Source organism: Pundamilia nyererei, unplaced genomic scaffold (genome assembly GCF_000239375.1).
Source record: "Pundamilia nyererei isolate P.nyererei 1_Seehausen unplaced genomic scaffold, PunNye1.0 scaffold00229, whole genome shotgun sequence".
NCBI classification, from domain to species: domain Eukaryota; kingdom Metazoa; phylum Chordata; class Actinopteri; order Cichliformes; family Cichlidae; genus Pundamilia; species Pundamilia nyererei.
In genome coordinates, this window is record NW_005187630.1 from 847,693 (window position 1) to 873,485 (window position 25,793).

At 41.2% G+C, this 25,793-nt stretch overlaps 1 protein-coding gene across 3 annotated transcripts in view; it reads left to right on the top strand.

Annotated features, from left to right (window-relative positions):
- ndrg4 (NDRG family member 4) overlaps nucleotides 1-25,793 on the top strand; it is a 62,620-nt gene that overhangs the window by 4,001 nt on the left and 32,826 nt on the right. For all 3 annotated transcript variants that reach the window (XM_005748783.1, XM_005748784.1, XM_005748785.1), the window contains exon 2: nucleotides 24,220-24,310. In XM_005748783.1, the coding sequence (XP_005748840.1) occupies nucleotides 24,233-24,310 (78 nt within the window). In that variant the 5' untranslated portion in view covers nucleotides 24,220-24,232. The remainder of the gene's footprint in view (nucleotides 1-24,219; nucleotides 24,311-25,793) is intronic.

A 25,793-nucleotide genomic window follows, 5' to 3' on the forward strand; every position in this document is an offset into this window, starting at 1 on the left:
AAAAAAACCACACAACAGATACTGGAACAGATACTAGGAATTAGGCCGGGAATAATGCCAGACTCTTGAATTGAAAATTCTCTCTACAACCGTTGGCAAAAACCTCATCCAGGTGACACACCGCGTGGTATGAGCCTCTTCCAGCGTGTGCAGTTTGCTCATCCTTCAGACTCTTCATCGCTTTAATATGCATATTTTTAAATGCATCACTCTATTTAATTCTGACTGTATAGAAAACACCCGAAGAGTTTAAATTCAACCTGTAGCTGGGCTTTTGCTAAGCTCGTGCTTACAGGATGCTAATACTACTGTTTTAAATGACAGTGAATGATTTCCTATATACCATTATTTGTTATCTTACCACTGAATTCCCATACTGTTTTACATCCCATATTATTGTATCCTAGTTCTTATATGTAGGCTTGATATTTGGATTATATCATAAATTATAAATAAAGAATCATAAATCAGTACAGAGATGTACGTTGGAATGCACTAATAGCTATGAACTTCTTCTTAAAGGATGCTGTTGTTTAAGGATTGTAGTTTAACAGATTAGCAGCTTTTAGAAAACTTGGGTTGTACGTATTAACAGTTATTTATTTTGATGCTTGATAAGGAATCTTGGCTCTAAATAAATACACAATCCCAAAAATGTGGTGAAAAAACAAACAAACAAACACACAAGATGCTGGATTTCACCTTTCATAACATCAGCTGAAATTTGCTTGTCCAGCTGATCCTAGCCTGGTCACTTTTGTCTTGTGTTTGGGCCTAACTGATTCAGTTTAATGTGATTAAATACTCCCGTCAGTTTTGTTGGTTCACACAACAATCCTTTGCACATTCATATTTCTGTAAAGTTTCAGTTCCATGTTGGAGTCTATGAGGCCTGACTGGAGATGAATCTTTCTCCAAACTGCTAATGTTACTAAAGCATATCAGCATGCCCCGTCATCGCACACATTGTTTTGTTTTTTCCCCTCGGTGTGTGTGTTATGTTTTGCTGTCACCCATTAATTTTGAAATGCCAGCCCTGGTGCTGACTATCCTGTGTGACTGACTCATTGTTGATGGAACTGCATGTTCCACACATCTCTGCATGCATATTAATGCCTCTTTGTTGCAGAGCTTCACCGTGTGCTCAAAATATAGTTTGCAAACAAAACCGAGTATGCTTCTAAGGAATATCCCTTTAATGTCAAATGATTCAAAGCTGTATCACCTCACGGTAACTGCAGGATTAGTTGAGTATTCTGTCTTGTGAACAACTGAAAAACCTTTTATTGAGAATATAGTACAAGGAGAAGCTTCATACAGTGAAAGTAAGTACATCTACATACAGCTAGAAACCTGTGGACTTGAATGAAGTACACTTGTAGGAACAATAATAGCACTTTTTCAACATAACAATCAGAATAAAATGAGTAAATGTTGTGATTTATCTTTTTTTTTAATCTATTTTGCTGATATTTTTTATTCAAGAGCTACAATCATTAAATTAGCTAATGTATCTCATCAAACTATACTTCCCATTAATAGATTTTATTAGCTCAAAAATACATACGGATGAACACTGGTGGACTAAAAATGAATGGAAAAACAGCAGATGTATAGAATAAGTTTTCAGCAGCGATCACACCTTTTAAGCCCTGAAAATTTGATGCATGTCCTGTACTTAAGATGTTAAGAGGGCTCAAGCATGTTCGTAAAGTATCTAATTTCCCATGTATTTCTGGAAAATATTGGAAAATATTTATAGAACAGTACAATTTTCAGTTGAATTTATTAAATATACAAGAAGTATTATACAAAAAAAAAATCAGCTGATTCCGAGAAGTGCAGGAGGAGGCACTGACGAGTGCCTTTCATGGAGTGTAAGAGCGATAATATGAGGCTGCATTGCTGGAAATGGTGCTAACCATTTATAGACGTATCAAAAGTGCCTGTGGCTATATTGAAAAACTGGCTGAGAAGATGAATCCCAGTGTCCAGAAGCTTGGCAGCAGAGGAATATTCCAGCATGAGAGCAAACCCAAGAAAAAAGAGTTTTCTAAAGAAGCAAAAGTGACGACTGTGAGCTGGCTGAGCATGTTTTACCGAAGAAAGGAAGAATTCCTACTGTGTGACCTTTAATGTCACACAAGAACAAACACCAGAGACATTAAATTAGACAGACATGCCTCTCAATGCACCATGAATTAAAATCTATGGCAGAACTCTGTAACAGCAAACATGTTGTTCCAAAGGAAAAATTTTAATGCCATTTTGAGACAAAGTCAGCAAACAGATTTGTCTGGTGATTCTATGCATGTAGACTTTATGTTCCTTTGAAATGAATTAAAATAATTGTCATTTATTTTATTTGTAATCACTGCCCAAATACTCAAAGAGATCCTTCAAAATAGAGCCTAGGAGCTGAGATTTGCTTCTAGAAGGATTTCTTCTTGGAGGCAAGAAGTTACTGTGACAAGTTTGAAACATTTGATACCAAAGCAACATCACTCTGGGGTTTACTCACTTTTCCTCCTGACTGTAAGTCATCTTTTGTAAAGAGCAAAATTTGTGGGTTTTACGCTGCAGTATAAAACACAGAATGTTCATGGTGTATTAGAGTAAAAATGATCCGATCGATAAGAGAATGCTGCTGCTTACATACTGGCTATTGAATGCCAGCTCTGTGCTACTCTGTGGTCACTAATGGAGGGCATATATTAAAAATGGAGGCTGGCACAGCACAAGCAACAGCTTCATATAATATGCAGAAACATGACTTTGCCCTCAGGTTCAGATGTAAATCAGTAGAAAACTGGACACACCTCTCATCAGAAAAGCAGCAGGAGAAGTACGGAAATAGCGATGTGATCATTTCTTGATTACTGATTAAGCGTTAAGTGTTGGGTTATTTGTCTAGAATGAAAATAGTATCCTGACATATCAGGAAAATAATCCATCAAGCTAAAAATAAAACATGTGGCGTGTTTCTCTTGCACCTCCTCATATTTCCCTCAAATGGCTGTCAAGCAGCAACAAGAGGACAATTCAGTCTTCAGTTATTAACGCTACAATGTTACAGAACGAAAACATGAATGTAGAAATATATTATCGAATATGCAACCTTTTTGTCATTAAAAATATGAGAAATGCATTGTTTAAATATATTTCTACATTTCTGTGCATTCTTTTTTATTTGGACGGTCTCTATCTCTCTACATATCTCCATGCACACTGCTCAAAAAAGTGAATCTGGACCAGAGCATCACTGAGCTCCTGAACACCTTCAGGTGCAACCTGGAATGATTGGATCAAAAGATGGACTGAACAATAATGTCCCACTGGTGTTCGACTGGCTTTAGGTCAGGCGAGCGTGGGGGGAGGTCAGAGGTATCAGTTCCTTCATCCTCCAGGAGCTGCCTCATACTCTGGCAACATGAGGCTGGGATTGTCATGCACCCAGAGTAACTCAGCACCCTCTGTGCCAGCGTAGGGTCTGACACTGGGTCCAGTGATTTCATCTTGATATCTACCTGGCCTCTAGGGGCCTGTGAGTCCCTCTGTGGACTGTCTACAGGAATCTCCTCTGTGCTCTCGAAACTCTGCTGGGTGACAGAGCAAACCTTCTGGCAGTGGAAAGTTTTGATGTGGCATCCTGGAAGAGTGGACTACCTGTTGCACAGGTAGTTTGTATACCCTAACCCAGAGGTGTCCAAGTCCAGGCCTAAAGGGCTGGTGTCCTGCAGGTTTTAGATCTCACCCTGGGTCAACAGACCTGAATCAAATGATTAGTTCATTACCAGGCCTCGAGGGCCGGTGTTCTGCAAGTTTTAGATGTGTCCTTGATCCAACACAGCTGATTTAAATGGCTCAACATGTCTTGAAGTTCTCCAGAGGCCTGGTAATGAACTAATTGGACACCCCTGCCCTAACTAAATACAAGACCAGTGAAACAACAGTCAGACAAGATGAGGAGGTAAACATGTTAGTGGCCTCCACCTGTAAATTTCATGTTTTTGCTGGTTGTCTCATTGCTGCCCCTCTAGTTCACCTGTTTTTATTTAATTTAAGATCAAAACAGCTGAACATGATTAACAACCCTCTCTGTTATGTAACTGATAGAATCAATACCTCAGAGGCTTCACTGACTTGATGCTATAGCCTGACTAAAAGATATTCCTTTAATTTTTTTGAGCAGTGTATTTATTCCAGTATCAGTGGGCGTATGGTTCTACACTCAGTCTAAAGCAGGACCGGTCAGCTTAATGAGCAACAAATCGACACAACACAGACAAATGACGACACATCAGAGCACATTAAGTCCACACAACAACACGTGTATTAGGGCGATTGTGGCTTAAAGAGTTGGCAGTTTGTCTTGTAACCGGAAGGTTGCTGGTTCGAGCCCTGGCTCGGACAGTCTCGGTCATTGCGTTCTTGGGCAAGGCACTTCGCCTACCGGTGATGGCCAGAGGGGCTGATGGCACAATATGGCAGCCTGCCATGTCAGTCTGCCCCAGGGCAGCTGTGGCTACAACTGTAGCTCACCTCCACCAGTATGTGAGAGTGAATAGTGGAATTGTAAAGCACTTTGAGGGTCTCGAAAGCGCTATATAAATGCAGCCCATTAAATTGTTAGTGTTACCCAAGTCTTTAAATAATAGGCAAGTACAACACTTCTAAGACTTTTATGTTTATGTAACTCTAAAATGATCTAAACATCTGAACATTAAATAGATTTAAATGTGACAAATATTGACAATTTAGCTCAAAATTTCCATCTCAATGCCTGTTTGGTGTAACACCTCCAGTCTCAGTGAGGTATAAAATGCAGGGCCAATCACTGCTGTTGGGGTTGTGGGTTATGGCCTGTCTTGCAGTGGTAGTGGCATTAAACCCATGCGTCTGTGGAGGAAGTGACTGCGGCTTGCTCAGGAAACCATTCATCCCTTCACCGTGGGTCACTGGGCTTCGCTTCTTGACATCTGGTTCTCCGTTCGGTTCAGGAAAGAATCCACCGACCGCTCCCCTCCCCCATCAGTGTACTGCTGGTGACCACACGCTGTCTGCCCGTCTGTCCTGCTGGCGCTTGTCCTACAGCGCCGTGGGCGGACCATAGAAACACAATCACTAGAAGGGACATTTGGTTGCATTTTTCAGCGCCGCTGCCGGACGATCCAACTGTGCCATTCAGCATGAGCCAAATAAATTCAAGTCATGACGTGTGAATGTCGGTGACTAAAATACAGTGGATGATGATAGTGCTGGGCTGTTAGCAGGTTCTAAAAGTTCAGTTCTGCAGCATCATGACATAACTGCGAGGAGGATGAGACGCTTGCAATGTGAAGGAAATATTTTTTAGAAGAAGCCCCAGAAGAGCAAACGATGCAGAGCCACACTCAGTGAAAACCTTGAATCACGTCAGTCTCTTCATATAAGTTACACAAACAACTCTGGCAGCATTTTACAAGTCCTAGAACCTTTCTGTTTGGGGGAATTGTCACGCTGGAAAAGGAGAGGATTTTTTTAATCCAACACCAAAAGAACACAATGAAAAACAGCCCGGGGCCTTGATTCCTCATTCACCGTGAACACCTGCCGCTGTGCATTCACGTAAAACTCCTGAGGCAGTGTCCCATCATCAGTGTCCATCAAAGTTTGCAGGTAAAGAAAGCAACGCATCACTGTCTGGGGAAATGTTTCCATAGCCTGCAGCGGGTCTCGCGCTGCAATGTGGCTCAGCAGTTAGACAGAAAACTCTTGTCTCGATGCATGCTGAGTCATCCCGGTATGAAAATCCCAGAAAGCTTCCCTCATCACACTGTAGCATTTTTATTGGGAGAAATACAAAGTGACTTCTTCAGTCTCAGACCAAATGTTCCTCCCACTGAAAATGCCACATCCAGGTGAACAGAGAAGGAAATTATAAACCACAGGACAAATCATTAAAACTAGGAAGTTCACAGATGTTCTACTGATGTTTTATGTTTTTCCTTTTCAATTCAATTCAATTCAATTTTATTTATATAAAAAAAAACAGTCCTTCATGCATGTTCTCCTCAGCCTCTGACTTTGCAAAGACATGAAAACAGCAAAATCAGCAAACACTGAGAAGCGAGCTGTAAGACTTTAGTATTCAACACCGACGAGCTTTGGTTCAGTGTGAAGAGCTGCTCGCCCTTGGGCTGTTGTCCCTTTGGGAGTCTTTGTTTAAAACTTGTAGCAGTATAATGTTATTATTTAGGTCATGATTTTACACAGTGGTGGAGAATAACAGCTACAGGCAGCCGTATGTGTTGCCTCAGCTTTTTTTTTTATTGCAGCTGTTCGACATCAGTTCAAGTTATCTTATTCAACTTTCTGCAAACTTGCTGAGTAAAGTTGCAGCTGTGAACACACCCCTGTGTGTGTGAAACAAGGTGATGATCAAAAACAAAATGTTTACTCAGCCAAAACTGCTGGAAGGAAAAGCTAAGGAGGACCCGGTACAGTGCCTCTGAACATGTCGTCGGTTCCATTAAGGGGGAATTAATGAGGTGAATAACTGTATGTGCTGTGGGACTCAAGTGGGTTTCACTTTAATCACTGATCACACTTCAGGCAGTGCCAGCTCCTCATCCACCCAAGAAACTCCTTCAAAGCTGGGATCACATATCAGAATGTACATCAGTGTGGCATTTACTTAAGTTATGCGTAAAAATGATGGCATGTAGACAAAGTCAAAGTCTTGCATCCCTCAACTGATGAATAATAATGTCAGCTCTTAGATTGAGATGAATCAGAGATAAAGCTCATTCTCCTTCCCAGGCTGTGAATCTCATCACTTCCTGCAAATAGAAACTGAGAATTAATGGGTAAACATCCTGAATGGTGATTGCTGGAGGAGTTGAAACAGCAGGGCAGCAACAGTGCAGACATGTCACAGGGACGTGGTCACCAAAGTAGGAGGCTGAGTTCAGTGCATGACCTGAAAAGAGTGAAGCATGACACAGTGCAGCTCGAGTTGCCCATGCAAATGTACTGAGACATTCACCAGGGGGAAAAATACAACACAAAGTTAAATTGGTCTCGAACTGAATTCTGGTGCGAGCTGAAGATACTTTAAAGACGCTTAAATTTGTCTTCAGAAAGCTGCCAATAACCGGAGTGTTTCGTCCTCTTTGCAAATCTAAACTAATGTAAGCGTTATCATTTCACTGCTGCGGTAAGTCCAGCTCTCAGGAGCATGACCCTGTCACACCCTGACTCTGACGTTCCCGCTGAGAGATGAGGTGAAAATAGAGCTCTGAGCGAATGTGCTGTCAAACGTGTGAGCTCACCACTGTGCGACCGGACCCTCCTTACATCCTCTATGCTGGTTTTCCATTTTAAATTCACCCTGTCTGATTCAGGTCACATTACGTTCTGAATATCCTGAGTATGAATGCACTTTACTTATTGTCTCTAAGCTGCTTTCCTGTCTCCAGAGTGAAGCATTTTTTGCAGACACAAAGCTTTCATCTGATTTCTCTGACGAGGAAACTTTTTCTGCCAGAACAGAAAGTGCCATTGTGTGTTTGTCTGGAGCCGATAGCTGATATTTAATATTTAATCTTCCACTCCTACATTGATAGCTTGGCTCTGAGGTAGCTTCTCAGCCATCTCCAGACATTCAGCAGCTATAAATATTTAAAAGTCTCATTTCAAATAGTGGAAATAGCTCTGTTACTAATTGTGAGTTAAAAACAGTTTTAAGAAATGTTGAGATTTTTTTTTCTTTGCATTAAAAAGGAAGAAGATGCATGTGAAGGTGTGTTTCTCCACCCACAAACCAACAGCGTAGGTATTGGAGATGAAAGAGATGTTGTGAGTTGTAGGAGTGAATGCTGGGTTGTGTCAGCAAGGATTAACATCTGCTGGAAGCTCCTTTAGGAATTGCATCTACTTAGCTCAATATCATAAAAAAGACAAGATCAAGTGAACAAGGGATGAAACAAGGCAGCAGATACAGGACGAGATAGATGGCTGTTCGGGGACTGGGCTGTGCTGCTGTTTAACATTTTAAGTGGCTTCATTTCAAAATCTGAGACATGTTTAAGCATTTTGATAAATGACATACCAGTTAATCTGCCCCAGAGAGGTTTTTGGAATCAGGTAGTGAAGCAGTCAACAGTGTACTAAGGCTCACATTCACTGAAGAACAAGGGATGCAAGATCCGGTGGAGCAAAGCTCAGTGAAGGTGACTTAAAGCAGAACACCAGGAACGAGACTTTTATTGATTCTAAGCTTAAAACAACTTGTTTTGTATCAGGACTGAAACACAGCTATACCATCTTTTTCTTCTTAAGCAGGCTGCCATTAGCAATGCTCCCACAGGCTCCTGATAGCTAGTTCTGGTACAGTGCCATGCAAAAGTGTACACAAGCCTGTTTTATATCAGGCTTTAAAAATGCCTTTTAATGTTTTAATTTTAACATTTTAACAAACTGAACTGCAAATTAATCTACTGACATATAAAAACTATTTTCTCCTAATTTATTTCTGCAAAAATCGACCACAAAGCCTCATTTTTAGCACTGCTAACAAAATCTCCTGTGCTTTTCAGTCCTCATTGCTTTTAAAATGTTCAGTATAGAATATAAAACAGATGAAAATCCAGAGAATTTCATTAAATTCAAGCATAAATGGCTAACCAGCAATGTTCAGTAACACCCTGTGACTTCTTATATCCTCAAAAAGTCTAAATATGCCACAAAACCCTAATTTAAAGCTTGGCTGACATGGTTTAAATTTAAGGCATCAAAGTTAAACTGAAGCTTAGTGTTTGAGAGCAAGGAAGCTAAAGTCTATTCAGTTCATCATGCACTGTGTCAATAAATTCATAAATTTGAAGTTTTACAGATCTAAAAGTGAATAAATTCATCCTTGAGTCTAAGTGAAAGTTTGTGCCAATCGAAGTCCTTCGGGAGTCCTAGAGATATTTCTTTCGCAAGAATGGGATATTTGGCAGAGTCAAAATGCAACAGCTAGTTATGTGAAGCTCAGTGTGCTCATATTGAGGCTAGACAGGAAGCGGAACATCAGTTCTGTGAGGATTCTTGTTGGCAGTTACAGAATCACAGCAGAGCTCCTTTTGGACAGATTTCATCCCTGACTTCCACCTTTGTGACTGAGCGTCCTCATTTATTAGCAAACATTTTTTCTTCAAACTATTAAATTTTTTTCCTCCTATATCTATCTGTCTATCTATAGATAGATGTGTGTGATCACAGTGAAAAAGGAGAAGGGTTAGAGACCCACATCCATATCCTTTGGTGGGCAGTGTGGCAGCCATATGTCTAATTAATACACTCGAGCAGAGTCGGTAACCTTGTATCCTCCGTGCAGGAGAGGAAGCTGAGCCTCAGCACTTTTGCTCAAAGTGTTGGAATCAGTGACCGAAAAGCCTTTAGGGCACGTTGAGCAAACTACAGCACTACAAGGCGGGGAGTACATATAATGTGACACTTGCACATCACACCAGTGTTTCTGCCTCACTGCTTTTTATTAAAGGGGCTTCTGCTGGTTTATGTTGGCCTTGTAAACATTTAAACATGCTTTTTGTGACACTATGTCGTCATATTTGTCCATCTGCTGTCCTGTGCTGTCCCACTTTCCAAGCATCGATTGAGTGAGTGTCCGTCAGATCAGATGGTTCCCCTCCACATGGCAGTGCAATTGATTTCCTGACAGGAAGCGTCACTCTTAGCCTCTATACTGTAACTGCATCCACTTAAAGTGCTTCACTGTCACTGAATGACTAGACCTGCGACACAGTTTCCAACCTTCCCCTCAGAGTCGCATAACTAACACAGATACAGGAAATCCGTGTGTAGCTTTACTCTCATGACGGTTTGTTCCAACTGTAGCAGCAAAATGTCCAGTACCTGACAAACTTGAACTAACTGAGTTTTTAGCTGCCTCAGGCCTCATTCAGATGAGATTCACAAGGGTTTTATTGTTATGTTCTCTGATCACTTTCTATAAATATCAACAGCCAAGATTGACTCCTGGTTTTCTGTTCATGTAGTTTTTATTGCACCTATTTTCTGTCTTTTACCTACATTATATTAGTGTATCAATGCAGACAGTTTTCTCCAAGTTGAAAAACCACTATTACCACTGACGTCTAACCCAGACTTAGGAAATGATATCACAGGCAAAAGAAATAAAAGTTATCAAGAGAGCAAAAATAATTCAGAATCTTTGAAAATTAACAAAGTTAATTCATATACAATATATCAGGGAAATACTGTACTTTGTGTAATACAAATTTGTACCAAAAGGTGTTGCAATAAATCATTGTAGCCTGTATTTGGATTATGGATTAACAACACATTTTAATTACAATGGAGGCCTTCGCCTCGAGGAAATGGGGTAGAGGTAAAAAGAAGCAAAAAACCCCCATCAGAGCATAAAGGTACAGCAGCACACAGCATTGCATGTGTACTGTGTGCGTACTTCTGATGTGCACCAATATTTCCTATAATTCATAGAACATCTTTTTTTATAAAGACTTATCAAAATCCCTCCACTAGTTCTCTAATCTGCCCTGAGTTCACCTGAACAGAAACAGTAACAATCCAAAGTGATACAAATGGTTTCATAACCCTACACAAATGAGCAGGGACAAGGAAGCAGTGTGAGAAAGGGTTACCATGGTGCGACACTGAGATGTGTAATTTGGCAAGAGGTCCTCGTGAATGAAGAACAAAAGAGGGCATTATGTGTAATTTTAAAGCAGGGCTAGGAGTGAGAGTGATAATAGAGTTAATACAATAATGGAATTCGTGCCACTATTTGCCTTCCTGGGAATCGTTCTGTCAGTAATGTTTAATTCAAGTCAGTTTTATTTATATCATACCAAATCACAACAACAGTGCTTTTGATTATAAGGTAAAACCCTGAAATAATAGAGACAAATATGTGTAACTTTACTCCTGAAGTCATGTGCAGATTGCAAGGAAAGTGACAGTTTCCTGTCACACCTGTATAATGTAAAATGATACCAGTTTTTAACCGAAGTCTTCCAGCTTTTCACTCACTGTTTCGTGTTGTTTTGTGGGTCACATGTATTATCATCATGTAAAGCAGGTTTTCCCTTCCAGCACATATTTTCTATAGAAAACACCCGACCATAATCCCACCGAATATTTTTGCACAAACTAGATTTTGTACAAAAAAAGTTTCACTTTCACCTTTGAACTTTAGTATATTTTGTTCCTGTTTCCTCTTTCTAGATTGATGACTACACTACTTCAAATTCGAGTTCTAATTCAGCTCTGCGATTGATTAATAAAGCAGTGAGGTGAAGTAAACAAACAAATATAAAGAAAAAAAAAAGAGAAGTCAAAAGAACAAAGACGAAGCTTTCATCAAAGCAGTAAACATTTAAAACATAGACAATGTGCAAATTTGCTAGTTTAGATTCATTAAAATAAGAAAATAAATGTTTAAAAGCGAAAAAGGTGAGCCATGCCTGGTGGGACTGAGCTTGGTTGTCATGGCAACCATTCCTAGGCAGAGCTAAAGAGAGAAACAGAAGCATCAGAGGCAGAGAGAAGAAAAGAGGACAGGTCCATTTTGTTCTCAAGAAACTGCTGTAGAGACTGACTGTTTCTCCCCAAACTCGAAAAGCTCACTGAAGGAAAAAAAGCTCTTTTTTCGTTGCTGTTTTCTGGGCAGCATTCCTCAGTGAAAGGGACACTGAAAACAGGTCTGTAAATAACTTCTCACCCACTGACACTTTGGCTGCCTGACCACAGTTAGTTAAGAGGATGAAGAGAGGCTTTGAAGTTAGGCCCTCCTCTGTAGCAAGTTGACTGTGATATCCACATGCCTCACTGGTCATCTCAGTAGCTTTGCCGACAGTGCTGTTTACCAGATCCTTCACACTGCTGAAGGAGAACTCAGCAGATACACGAGGGGTGGGGAAACAGGAATTTATTGCGTAGTAGAAAACCTGTACCAACTGCAGTGATAATTATTAATCGGGTAGAGGTTCTCTGTGAAGACACAAAACAGCAGCAATAAGAAATAATACAAAAGACAAAAGAGGCGCAACTACAACACCAAGACACAAAAACACAAAGAGACTCGAACTTACGAGAACAGAGATTAAAACAAGAACAGACTCTGATCAACGCCAAAACAACCGCAAAGAGATGCACGACATTCACAAAGAGGGCCAAAGCAACGACACATACACAAAATATCTACGGAGACGCAAAGCAAGCAAAAAAAAAAAAAAAGATATAGTAAAGTAGCACAAAGACATTCAACCACAAAATGAGCTCAAAGAATATATGATGAGAAAGATTAATAACCCTGGCTCTTTCGCATGACATTTGAGAAATTGTTGTTAATATAAGGACCTAACAGTGTTTTACAAAAGCCCAGGTACATCTTTTACATCAGCTTCCACGTTGCAGAGGAAATATGCTGACCTAATAACTTGCTTATGGGTTACGTCCAACTGTGTCCTAAACTATCTTAGGAAACATTTCTTGGGGCAATGTCGACACCAAATCCTACACACATCTAATGGAAAACACCTTCTCAATAGAAATTTAAAAATCATCCACAGATGATCCACAGTTACACACCACACAGACTTCATAGGAGACGATAATGGTATCTTTCCACTAGTAGCAATGGCGTCACAAGGACAAATATAGCCGATGTAATGCAACGGTAATTGATTTCACAACCAGCTGTCTTACATAAGCACGACAAAGTGAATAATAGAGCCGGTGAGAAAGAGCCTGGAAAAAGGCAGAGACAAGGGGATGAGACAACGGCGTGAAAGAAAGAAAAAAGGTTAAAGAGATGGGGCAGGGGTTCAAACACAGACATATGCAAGAGGGGCAAGAAGAGAACTAATCTGTCAAGTCTGTTTAGAAGAATGGACGAAAAACTAAGAGACAGAAAACTGTCAAACAGCTGTGACAAATCCTAAATTCAGAGAAACAAAAATATGCAGAGACAAAGTAAGTACCAGTAAAGAACACCACACAGACAGCTGCAGCCAGTGCTGGGAACATCACATTTATACTCAGACCCACAACAAACTGTTAACTAAAACTAAATATTCAAAGTTTAAAAGTCCACAATGTTTAACTCTTTTTAAGTTGAGCTAATACGTCTGAAAAAGGGATTCCTCTTTATGTTTCTAGTCTACTTGAATGAAAGAGATTGTTTAACAAGTTATTTCAAATACATACGTTACATTAATTTAAATGCAACTAAAATCAACAAACTCTACATTTCTGGAAACGTCTGAAAGAGTAGACGATACTCTGCTAAGAAGCTACACTATTTGTTGCAGTTATTTTCCCCTGTAAGATTTTATTTTTCAATTATCAGTGGGCCAAAAATATAAAATTAGCTTTAACCAAAGCTAAGAACTAACCTTAATGAGCCTTATATGACTGGCTTTAGGGTTTTTTTTCTTCTCTGTATTCTGGGTCCAGTCAAACTTGAATTTGAATCTCCATAATGATACATTTTTAAGCTAAGTTTTTACCATCTTGACATTTTCAAATCAATAGTAACCATATTTAGATGAAAGAAAGAGTGAAGATGGTGAGTGACACTTGCTCACACCTACTTTGAATGCCTAATATCAACTTAATGATTATATTATTTTAAAAAAGGGGCACCAGTAATCTCAAAATAAAGAGTGACTTTAGCTACTTGAGAAAATAATATAGATTTTTCAATCAGAGCCCAGCAAACAGAAATATTTTGGATAATGAACTATAAGCTATCCTTATATCTCAAATATATTATGATGACCCTGGAGGCAGGACTGCAACACTTTCTATGCAGACAAATGAGAAATTCATTCCAAGGATTTATTGAGGTGAAATCAGGATAAAGTGCTAATCCTTGAAGATTTATTTTTATCCGTTACATCTTTAAGGTTCAGAGCTCACAGATACTCTAAACATGTGCACAGTGTGGGTAAAGTTGTCATTTTCACTGGATTATTGGTCAGTGACGTTTGTGTCTCTGTATTAGGGTTTGTCTGTTCAGACATTAGACAGCTCACACATTCTGTGCGATACGAGTTGATCTCCACCAGACTGTGTTGGAGTCTGAAGACCCACAAAAGTGCATTCCCAGTTGACATAAGAATTTATAGTTTTATTCTTAGATTACGTTGAGCTGCAGTATCTGTGTCACATCCAAGCAGCTCTGCTATCTTCTGTGACTAAATGCAATCTCTCAGCTTAACCAGTCACTTCCTTTGTTACTTTAATATGAAGGTAACATAAAGTAATCTATTACATATTACTGGTTATTTACTTAATGATACATTGTTTCCATGTTACTCCATAACATGGCTAAACTGTTGCATAATTACCAATTAAAAATATAAACAAGCTACAGTGGTGCTTCTCAATCCGGTTGTTCAGTCTGACGTCACTAGCCGTGTCTGGGTCTAAACTCCAGGTCCATATATCAAACGATCACTATGGCATTACTGAGAGTTGAAGAACTGTCTAAAGTCTTTCATCTTTAATAAAATGATCAGCGTTCTGCTCTACCAGGTGTAACAATTGAGTTTAACATCCAGGCATCCATGAAAACAGAATTTATGACATTTAACGGAGTTAGAAGTTAGCAGGAAGTTAGCTCGCTAGCTTCTATCTAAATACAATATAGCATGTCCTGACTGCGGGGTTTTGGAAACAAATTAAAACGTACAGCTCTGCTATCACTTCCAGCATAAATGAAGACAGAAAACTAAACAGCAGTGACGTTTGTAGGGTTACTGAAGTTGGGCTAGCTGGTATATAATGATGTGCTACGTGACCGCTAGCGACACAGCTATGTTAGCATAATATAAACAAGCTAACTTTTTTTCCACTCGATAAAAGTTAACGTGAGTGTTCTCGGTGGTCAGGAACAAATGTAATCACATGGCAGGATGCTGTAAAAGGACCAAACTTCAGCCAGGAGAACAACTGAGATAATCCATCCACAATACGAGGTTAGTCATTCATATACTGCTGCATGGGCTGGGCTGTAGTTACATCCTAAGGTTTTAAAAACTGAGCTTAAATAAATGATTAGAGGTAATAAAAGCTGAGGGAGGTCAACAGTGATCACTGACTGTTTTAGGAGCTTTTTGAGATCAAATAGAAGAAAATACATAACATTAAACATGTTAACAACACAAAAGCCATATTAAACGCAGACTACTTTAGACCCGGAAGTAGGATTCGTCGCGTCATCACTGAACAACCGGTTTATTTTCTCTTACGTCCCCATTAGGAAGAAGAAAACATTTTGAAAACACACATCCTGCTGTGTGCTGTGTGTGTGTGCACATGCTCGGTGCAAAAAACCCTGCCACCTACTGTAGTGGATGTGCAATTGCACTTTATTCTAATATTTATTCTAGCACGGCAAAAAAGCATGTTCCCTGGGGTCACATTATTACATTAGTCCAAGACTACAGTCCATGGTGGCACAAATCCCGGTCCTATGAGGACAAACATGTGATCTTTCTGTTAGTGTTTATGTTCAAATGCAAAGCCCACTACATGACAATTAATTGGATATCATATAACTACTGAGATTACGCTTTTCAACAGGCAAACAAAAGCCTTCATATGAAACGGACAAAAAAGGTGTAAAAAATACTGGATTCCTTTGAAAAAAGAGACCCTGAAAAGTAGAAACAGCTGAATAGTTTTAACAGCTTTCAAAACATCCAGAATAGTTTGATGTTATTGAGTGGTCATACAGGGGTTTCCAGTGAGCAATCTAAAAAGAAAGCGTTAAAGGGGAGATTAGCTAAATTTAAACAGTTTCTGTTTCTATGGGCCTCGCTTTAATCACACCCTGTACAGCAAAACAATTTTCATGGTTTTTTAACTTCACTTCACAATTTATATAAACAAAAACACCTCGGTCATGGTCAGTGTTTGTTATACTATGAGCTCTGACATTTTATCAGCAAGACAGCTTAAGTACCTCTGAAGTGCAGCATTGATGAAAAATAACCATCGCTACGATTACAGTTTTTGCCTAATTCTGGTATTCATAGTGACAAATATGCCACCATTATTGTATTAACTGCATATAGCTCAAACCCATTTTGACATATTTCTTCTTAGTTTAACAAACTGGAAAACTAAGTGTTGCTTTTCTATAAAGATGAAGGATGATGAAGATGAAATGGTGATAATGAGGCAAAGTGATTACGGAGGAAAAAGGAAGACAGGCAGCTATTCAGTGAGGAAGCAGGACGAAGGGAGGTGTTGTTGTCTGGTCTCTGTTCTCATATTAATGCCCCTCATGGCTCTGTTCCAGTGGCTCCAGAAAGGTCACATTCAGCCATTTAATAAACTAGACAGGAGGGGAAGGAAACAGGGAGGAAAGAGGTAAACAGACATGCGGTCTGGAAGAAGTCTTGACTGACGGTTGTGTGAATGTTGTTTTAAAAGAACTCAGTTTTTAATGTGAAGACAAGTAGTCAGAGATTCTTCTTCTGTTTCCTTTCCTCAGCGTTAATAACAACAAGCAACATGTAACTTTAATGAGCATAAACTCTTTGATATTGCTATTAAAGCCCAAGCTAACAAAACAAAGAAGAGTCTGGGTCTGTGTCCACTAAGGGGCGTTTTATTCTTTTGCCTTGAAGCACTAATGACCTCATTTTCAGTGTTCCTCTCAAGCACTTGCTAATGCTAGGTTACACAAGACTTTCCTCCAGTACGCAACGAGTGTAGCTATGATCCAAAAGTTTAACTTCAACTGAGAGTCCTGTGGCACAGTGGAAAATAACCTCATTCTGATTTGTCCTTGTCTTCCTCTTTAACTCATATTAGTTGGACTGAGGGCAAGTGAAAAACTGTCCTGTGCCCTGACCCTTCTAAAAGCTGAAATTGGATGCCGTGTCCTACAGCCTAAAGAGACACTCTGTCATGTCTAGCTAGCTCAGAATACAGCACCTTAGCATCTTACTGGTTTTAGCAGATACAATCACTGTCTTTGTCACTCATTTCTTGAAAAAAACTATAGGCTATATGTTTTATTCTCAATTCCAAACTTTATAATGAAGTGATATTTTTTTTACTGCTGGTTTTGTTTTTATTGATCTAAACTAAAGAAAACATTGGGGTGAACTATGCTGCACATTTTGTAGTCTGCCTTAGTGATATTGTAGTTTCAATGCGGGACTACCACATTGTTAAGGTGTCCACTGTTAGTGCAGTCGTGGATCATGAGTTTATTATCTACACCTGCTTTCAGTTTGTTAAATCTTTTTCCATTGTGATTTTTTAAAAATTTCAGCCTTTTACTAATTAACTTATATTCGAGCTTTCTTTTTAAACCCTTTTGAATGCTGGTGGTCTGAGTACACCTACATTAGGAAAAAAGAGTCCAAAACAATAAAACCACATAGTTCAAAATTAATTAAACTATAATAAAATGTATATGGCTCGTCTCTATACAGTGATATTTGTTTCTCTATCAAGTTTTGACCTGATAGCATCTTTGCTATGGTGAGAACAAAGTGACTGAGGTGGCTAGCACATTTTTGTTTTCTAGTAATATTAGATGTTTTTGCAAAAGACTGAAACAAGAATTCTTACTTTAAAAGGCTGATGTGCAGCAGCGTATTCCTCTCTCTTCAGAGCCATGGCAGGGGGGGGGCACGGTATGACAGGTTTTTGATGGGGCTCCCACACAAACGCAAGGCAGGAGATGAAGCATCGCCAAATATGTTTCCAAACCAACTTCCTTCCATGCCAAAGACTAGAAAATATGGTGCAAAACCTTCCAAACATGTCTGTGTCTTGTGGCTGCACGTTACTATGCTATATCATATTTGGTGAAGACAGGACCCCAAAGAAAGACTCTTATTCAGGAAGATATCAAATGAAACAATCATTTATTGAAGGTCAAACCAAGTCCATAGAAATCGCAGTGCCACCATATCTCCATCTAAAAATGAAAGGTTTGCTTAACGTATTTTGATTAAGTTTTATGAACAGGTCATAAATTCGTCAGTTAAATTTCATTCACTTGTGTAGTGTCAATTTATTAATAGTTCATTAAGTTCAAATATTTGAATTTGGTAAATCAAACAAAATTCATGTTAATTTTCTCAGAGTTAAAATTAAGTAACGTGAACGTTTCATAGTTTGTGAGCACACAAAAACTAGAAAATGTCACCACATGTTGGATTTCACACACTCTGTTTGGAAAGCTCTTTTGAAACAACCAGTTAAAATTAATATTTGACTCAGTGTCCCATTAAATCTGTTTAACCTGTTTAATTGTAACAGACTCTAACAGTGATGTTAGTGCTGAATGTTGTAAAAATCCTAAGTGTAGCAACTTTTATACATAAGAAATTCCATACAGTACTGTAAAATTAAATACATTTGTTTTTTATAGTTAATATTAAAAGCTTACTGTTTAAAATTAACAGATATATTTAAGATAAATTAAACAGTAAAAGGCAAAAATTGAGTTTAGTATTCGTGGGCGTTGCTATTTTGTTGTTCTGGCTGTAAAACTGCACGCTCATTTGGTAACAACTTTAATAATTTAAGTGTTAATCACCAGTCATTAGCCAATGATCACATCACACACTCACACATATGACCAAGAGTTGTTAAATTGACTTAAATTTTTATTCAATATGACCTGAAATGACTGAATGACATCATAAACTCGATAGCAAAGTGTTTACAGAGGTCCAGTAGACTAAGGCTGGGTGTCCTCACTGATTTCTAGAATCAGTTCGATTACAATTCACAAGACCTCGATTCGATTGATTTGATTTGAATCTGGGAAATTTTGCCTCAGACAGTCAGAAATATTATAATTCTCATCATTTATCAGTACATATCTATATTTTTATATCTAAAAAAAGAAAGGTGACAATTGTGAGACTTTATCAAAGGCATAAGCATCACAGTGTCAAAGTAACGGACCAAAAAACACCGAAAAACATGAAGGAGATTTTCCTGGCCTGTCTTTTTATAGCAGGCGGTAGAACAAAAACAGAAGAAAACCATGAATCAACATATTGCGGCGAGCTCAGACAAGGAGGAGACAGAGGTGTCATTTGGTCTTGCTTCCCGCAAGTTAGCCAGGGAGCACAGCCGTTATTTAGCATTCAACAGAAAACACAACAACAACAAAAAGGCGCTCTCTCCACCCAGAAACACACAGTCGCAGAGAGAGAGCGTCACCTGTAACCATAGCAACATAACGCTGCCGCCTGGAACAACAGAACATAGCTGTCAAACGCCAAACACCCCTGACCCACTACATAGCCCACACCTAAGGGGTCAGTCGTCCCCGACAACCCCATTACCCAACACAAAGGCGATCTCGACCAGCAGGGGACCCCATCAGAACATAGGGTGCCACCCGCTCCCCTGCCCCAGCGGCAGCTGGAGCGGGTGGTCGGTACGGTGTCTGTCCTGGTGCAACATTACCATGCGCTCCAGGCCCGGTATGCAGATACGGTACACCAGTTCTGTTAGCCGCTCCACGACCTCCGCCGGTCCTTGCCAGTGACTGCACAGCCTGGGGGGCACTCCTCTCTTGCAAACCGGGCAGCACACCCAAACCTTGTCGCCAGGCATGAAAGCTCCCCCTTGGCACCTGGTATCGCAGGCTCTTTTCTAGGAGGCCGTCGTGGGTCTCCACATTGTTGTACTGGCAGTGGTAGACCTTCACTTTGAGCCCCTGTCCCGACACCCCCGTCCAACCTGGGCATTGTGCCGCCTCCAGCCAGGCCCCCACCTGAACCAACGTTGCGTCAGCCTCCTGCTTCCGCTTCAGCTGCTGCGTGGTCAACGGGAGCCATCCCCCTCGGCTGGCTGTGGCCTGAGCAGTAGCCACGCCCAGTGCCTCCTGGTCCCAGTTCTCCTGTTGTTTCGAGAGGGGCAGCCAGTGTGGGCGCAGACGGATGGGTTGAGCAGAGCCGGTGTCGATGGTGTGCTGAACCAGCCGCGTCTGCCTGCAGTCTTTGTCACTAGCGGCGATGATGTCCACATTCTCGTCCAGGAGGCACCTCAACCGCTGGCACTGGTCAACGGTGAGACCTACGCTGCTGCGCTGCCACAGGTCATCAACAGCTTGGGTTGTCTCGGTCGAGGGAGGTTTGTCTGGCCTAGAGGCTGGGGCTGAGGCGAGTAGAGATGGTCCAGAGCCACCGGAATCCGAAGTCTGTTGAGCGGCAGCTGCCTGAAGCCCGGCTTGTCTGTCTGTGGTCCCCTCCGTTCCCTGCTTTTGGCCGCACTGGAGGGCCAGAGTCTCTGTACCAAGAGTGATAGCCAGCTTCACGGTGTCAACACAGGCCCCCCAGCGGGTCAGCAGATCAAGGCTGATTATGCACTGGTCTTGGATGTCAGCAAGCCAGAAGTCATGCACCAGCTCCAGATCCTTCACTCGGATCCACAATGGTTTCTTCCCTCGCATGTCAGTCCTCTCCCCTGTCACCGTCATCAGCTGGGTGTCGGTGGGTGACCAACCCATCACAAGTGGCCCGGACGTCCCAGGGAGCACCCCAGGTCGTATTAGGGAAATAGTAGACCCCGTATCCACCGGAGCCCGGCAGGGCTGGTCCTCAACACAGCAGCTCAGGTAGAGTCCCTTGATATGCCCGACTCGGCCCACCACCGTGCATTGTTCTTGGAGGGGGGCAGGAAGCTGGAGCGGTGGTCCCCTCGCTACACCGCTCCCCCTCTTGTTTCCCTGAGGCCGCATAGTTCTGGTCTTCGGGGCGGGTGCCAGGCAGTCGCGTACCACATGGCCAGGCTCATCGCACCGGTAGCAACGGTCGGTCTGTCGATGGGACGCCCAAGTTCGAGGCATGGCCAGGCGTCCGTGTTGGCGCAGTCACTCTGGAAAGAGTCCTCGCAGAAAAGCATGCAGGCTAAGCTCCTCACGGACTGCTGCTGGGAAATCCGGGTAGCCACGACAAGCATACAGCAAAACATCCACTGCAAAGGTGCCCAGGCTCTCCCCCGGCCGGATGGTCAGATGCTCTGTGCTCTGATCAGTGGAGTGCCGCTGCCCAAATCGCCTCTTGATGCCATGGTGAGGGCCTGGAGCTCATGCTGCTCTGCCGGGGCTAGGTCAAGGAGTACTTGCAGTGCATCTCCTTCCAATGCTAGCGCTAGGTGCGTAGCAGCGCTCTCTCCACACAGAAACACCAGGGAACACAGCTGTAACTAATCAGGAAAACTAGACAGGGAAGGTAAAACTAAATACCAAACATACAAGAAAGGGCTTACCAAAATAAAACAGGAAATAAGTAAACTGGGGAAATCACTGATTGAGACTTTTACAATGGAAGGGTGACAGAAGGGAGGAAGGGTAAACTGAAAGAAGGAATACCAAAAATATAAACCAGCACACAAAATACTGTGTTAGACATCCAAAAACATTAAAAAAAATTAACTTGTGATTCTATACATGAAGTTTTTAGGTCCCAGTGACTTTCTATATATTCTGTGCCATGAAACACATGCCCAGCACTAAGTGACAGACTCAGTAAACTGACGTAGGCATTCAGCTCTGGAGAATTTAGTTGAGCACCAGACACAAAGGCTGCAGTCTACTCTGTGCTCAGAAAGTCACCTTCTGTCACTGCCACTAGCACAGACAGAGCAAGTCATATATTTGTTTTGACTGGTGAAGCTTTGCTTAAAAAACGCTGCTGCGATGATGTGTTTTGTTTCCTAGGGTGGAAGATTCTTTCCATGTTAAGTAGTAGTTCTGACATTGTAAGGTCACACACAACCACACAAACACACACTTCATCAGCGTCCAGGAGCAAGTGTAAGTGGCATCTGGGCTTTGTCTCTTTAAGGGTGTTGGATAAAACGCAGAGATTATGCTGCATGACTGCCAGAGAGAGGAGAGAGGCTGCAGTAGAGGACAAAAGAGGCTGGAGAGAACGAAAAATGAGACAGAAGGGATCAGATGCAGAGATGATGATGTCACGGTCAGGGTGGTGCTGAAGGGGATTTATCCAAATCTCATTAAACATTTTGGATATTTCATATAGTTTTGGTTTTATGTTATATTTTCAGTATCTATTGCTTTGATATTTAATCGATTCATGTAACTGAAATTTGAGAAAATTTGAAAAGGAAAATGTCAAATAACACCTGCTGCACATCTATTACTGAAAATATTAGGAGTTGGTTTGACAAGGCAGTTAGCTGGTGACCATACCTGCAGCTTTGTAGGGTCACCTACAGAATCCATACATGCTTCACCAAAGCCTGAAAGTGGTTAGCATTTACAGACAGCAACACAGTGGCAATGTAATTACAGTGATCAAATCCTGGCTGGGGCCTTTCCTTTTTTGCTCTTTGCCTGCGTGGGCTTCCTCTGGGTGCTCTGGCTTTCTACTGCAGTCCAAAGATGTGCATGTTAGCCTAATTGGTGATGAAACTGGCCATAAATGTGAGGCAGAGAAAGTCCTTAAAGTGTATAGAGTGAAGTACTTTTTGAAATCAAACTGTAACACAATTCTGTCAGCCGTGCATGCAGCTGATTTGGGCTGATGGTTACCAGTGAAGGGCATGGCATCTCCTCAGTTTGTCTTGATAGTGCTATTTAATGTAAAATAAATGCAACAAAGCCTTCCAGTGCTGAGGCCTGCAGTATCAGCTAAATTAGCCCTGAGCCCTTTGAGCGTGGGCATGCTCCTCTGTGTTTCACTGTTGGTGGACTGATGTCAACATCTAGCACTGTTAATCTTCTGATGCTGGCTGAGCCCACTCGCAGGGTGTGTTCATGTGTCAGTGTCTGTTGGCTTCCTTGTGTGTAACTACGTGCTGTGGCCGTGTTGTAAAGCACAATAAGCCTGCTTGATCAGACCTTCACGTAGCCCTGTTTTTCTTGCAGCGTGTGTACTCCCAAGCTCCACTTTTAAAAGAGGAATCGCGGTCAGTAAGCATCTATGTCCACTCCAATTGTGAATGCGTTTTTGTTACTTTGCAAAGTATGATCATTACAGTGATGATCATACTTTTCCTCTTTATTCCTCTCCACTTTGGTTTACTCCTCAGGGACTGACATACAGAGTCTAGAATTGTGCAGAACCACACACTATGTAAAGGATGGACATAGTGTCTGTGCTTTAGCCCATATTTTATAGTGTGTGCATTTTAAGCCTCAGTGTTAGTATTTTGGCTACAGCCATGTTTTTGGAGCAAGCATTAGCCATATTTGAACAAGAGCATGGAGCGCTATCATACCTGCTAACTAACTTGTTAGAGACCAGTTGGCATGTGTTTGGCTGCTGCAACATTTTCTAGTATTTACATGTTTACAGTAGCGTTTAAATACAGCATGTTTTTTTTATATAAAAAGTGGGCGTAATCATAGCAACATCACTCACGGATTTTGAACAAGAAGCTTTAACATTAGCATTTTGGTTGCTAGTATATTGTGCTTTCGAAGCCAGAAGCTAGTCTATGAAACATGCTCCAAAAGCTACCAACAAGCATTTACAGAAGTGTACATTGATGTTTAAGAAAAAGCATCACTTTAAATTTAGGGCTCAGGTTTAACATGAAATGCATTCTTGGAGTCATTTTTTGTTTAATTGTGCTCTTGAATTATTTTTGGATAAAACTGCCATGTTTTACCCTTGTGTTACAACCAATATCACAAAAAGAGAAGGCAAAAATATGCATCTACAAATGTCATAAATGCCTCCAGTGGATCGACTGACTCACTGTGGGGGATTTGCTCTTAGACATTTCTCCCAGGCTTTTTAAAATTCTGGTCATTACTGTGCTCTAGATTCTCTCCCCCACTGTATATGTAAATTTTGTCTCTATGTTTCCAAAAAGTGATAGAAATAAATTTTTCATTGCTGTTAAATTTTTCAAAGGATGGCAGCAGGTTTGTAGCAAAGCTGTTTTGCATCATGATTCCGTCTCTGTTTCCAATCAGCTCCTCATCTGTGAGCAGCTCTGTTTATTCCAGGTCAGCAGAAACATTTAATCAGCGATCCGATTCCTCCCAGATTTCTGAAATCATCCGGTGAAGGACGTCACCGCTGCTGTCTTCTCACAGAGATGCGAATGATTGTTTTATTTTAACTGTTGTTTTAAGGTCAGCTCCACAGCGTGCTCTGTGTGATGAAATGCGAGCGTAACCTTAGATGTGTCTTTTTCTGCGTGTTGCCATGGTGATTGCAGGTTGCTGTCCAGGATGGCGGGGATGAAGGAGCAGCAGTTCACGGAGGAGAAGCCCCTGCTGCCGGAGCAGAGAGGAGTGGACTCAGACATGGTTAGTCGACCTGTTTATTTACCGTGCGTTCTCTTTGTTGCCATTAACCTTCCTGTCTTGTAGCTGATTAGCGTGCGCAGGACGACGTCCTCAGAAACTCTTGGCATATTATAACGGAGATGTTTGTGCTCATTAGCTGTGATGACTTATAATTAGACAATGAGCTTGTTTACCAGTGGAGGAGGAAATTAATGAACTCCATCCAACCATGACTCTTTGATAGCAGCACTCCTCATTTAAGAGGAGGGTAAGAGAGAGAGAGGGAGCGGTGCAGGACATAGAGTGAAAAACAGCGAATAGGCAGTAGGTGGTTACATAAGAGCCACTTATTCCAGTCCACTTATCCATTAAATAAGCAACAGGTACAAGTTGTGGCTGAGTCAGGGGCGCTTGAATGCCTCTCATTGCAGTAATGATAAAAATGGTATAGACAATACCAAATGAAAAAGTTACTTGAAGAGGCCAGATATGAGCAATTTCCTGGTGAAGTGACTTTGTGTTAATGGAGAAGAAAGAAAAGAGATGAAGGATGCTTGAGCCAATACAGCAGGGCAAGTTCAGAGAAAGAAAATTGATTGCGCACCCTGATTGGGCAATTGTGACAAAGCTGTTGTGATCATCATAGAAACAAATTGGCAACAACATCAATCAAACCCAGAAGAACACGAAAACAAGCATAAATACATGTGGACAAGTCCTGTGCTTCAGACAGGCCTCTTATTTGTGCTGGAGGAATCAGAGAGGCGGCAAATAAAACCACATTAGGCGTGACTCACTTTACCAGTGCGTCAGAAATAAGACATCCAGTATATAGAGTAGGTCTTTTTTGTCTCAGTAGCTTATTTGAAGGAGCACAACATGCCACGCATCAATATGAACGACTAATTCTGCCATTGATCAGCTAAAGGTTGTTAGCCCTGCTCATTACGACTCTCTGCTTGTAAATAACGGAGCCATCGATCAAGCTACGTGTCTGCACGACTCAAGTTATCGTTCAGTCGAAGAGCACTTCACCCCAGACACACTCGCACTTTTATCCCCCCCAGCTCTTTCAAAGTCTGTTGCTCCGGTGTTTGCAGTAGCATGTTAGTGACCTTTAAGAGCGGTTACTGAGTGATTACCTTCTGGAACCAAACACTGGTAAACTCATCGTAAGGCATGTCGGACTAATGCTGCATTCAGTTCATATGGGGACAGCGGAGACGTCCTAAAATCCAGCGAAACAGAAACTGTAAGATTTTCATGTGTCTCAGCTTTTAAAACTAGAAATAAACTAACAGTGATGCATTTAAATGGTAGAAAAAACTTAGAAGGTTCTCTAACTAATACGTCCCTATAGTGAAGCGCGGTGGTGGCAGCATTATGCTTTCTTTTTCTCAGCATAATACAGTGGGGCAAAAAAGTATTTAGTCAGCCACCGATTGTGCAAGTTCCCCCACCTAAAATGATGACAGAGGTCAGTAATTTGCACCAGAGGTACACT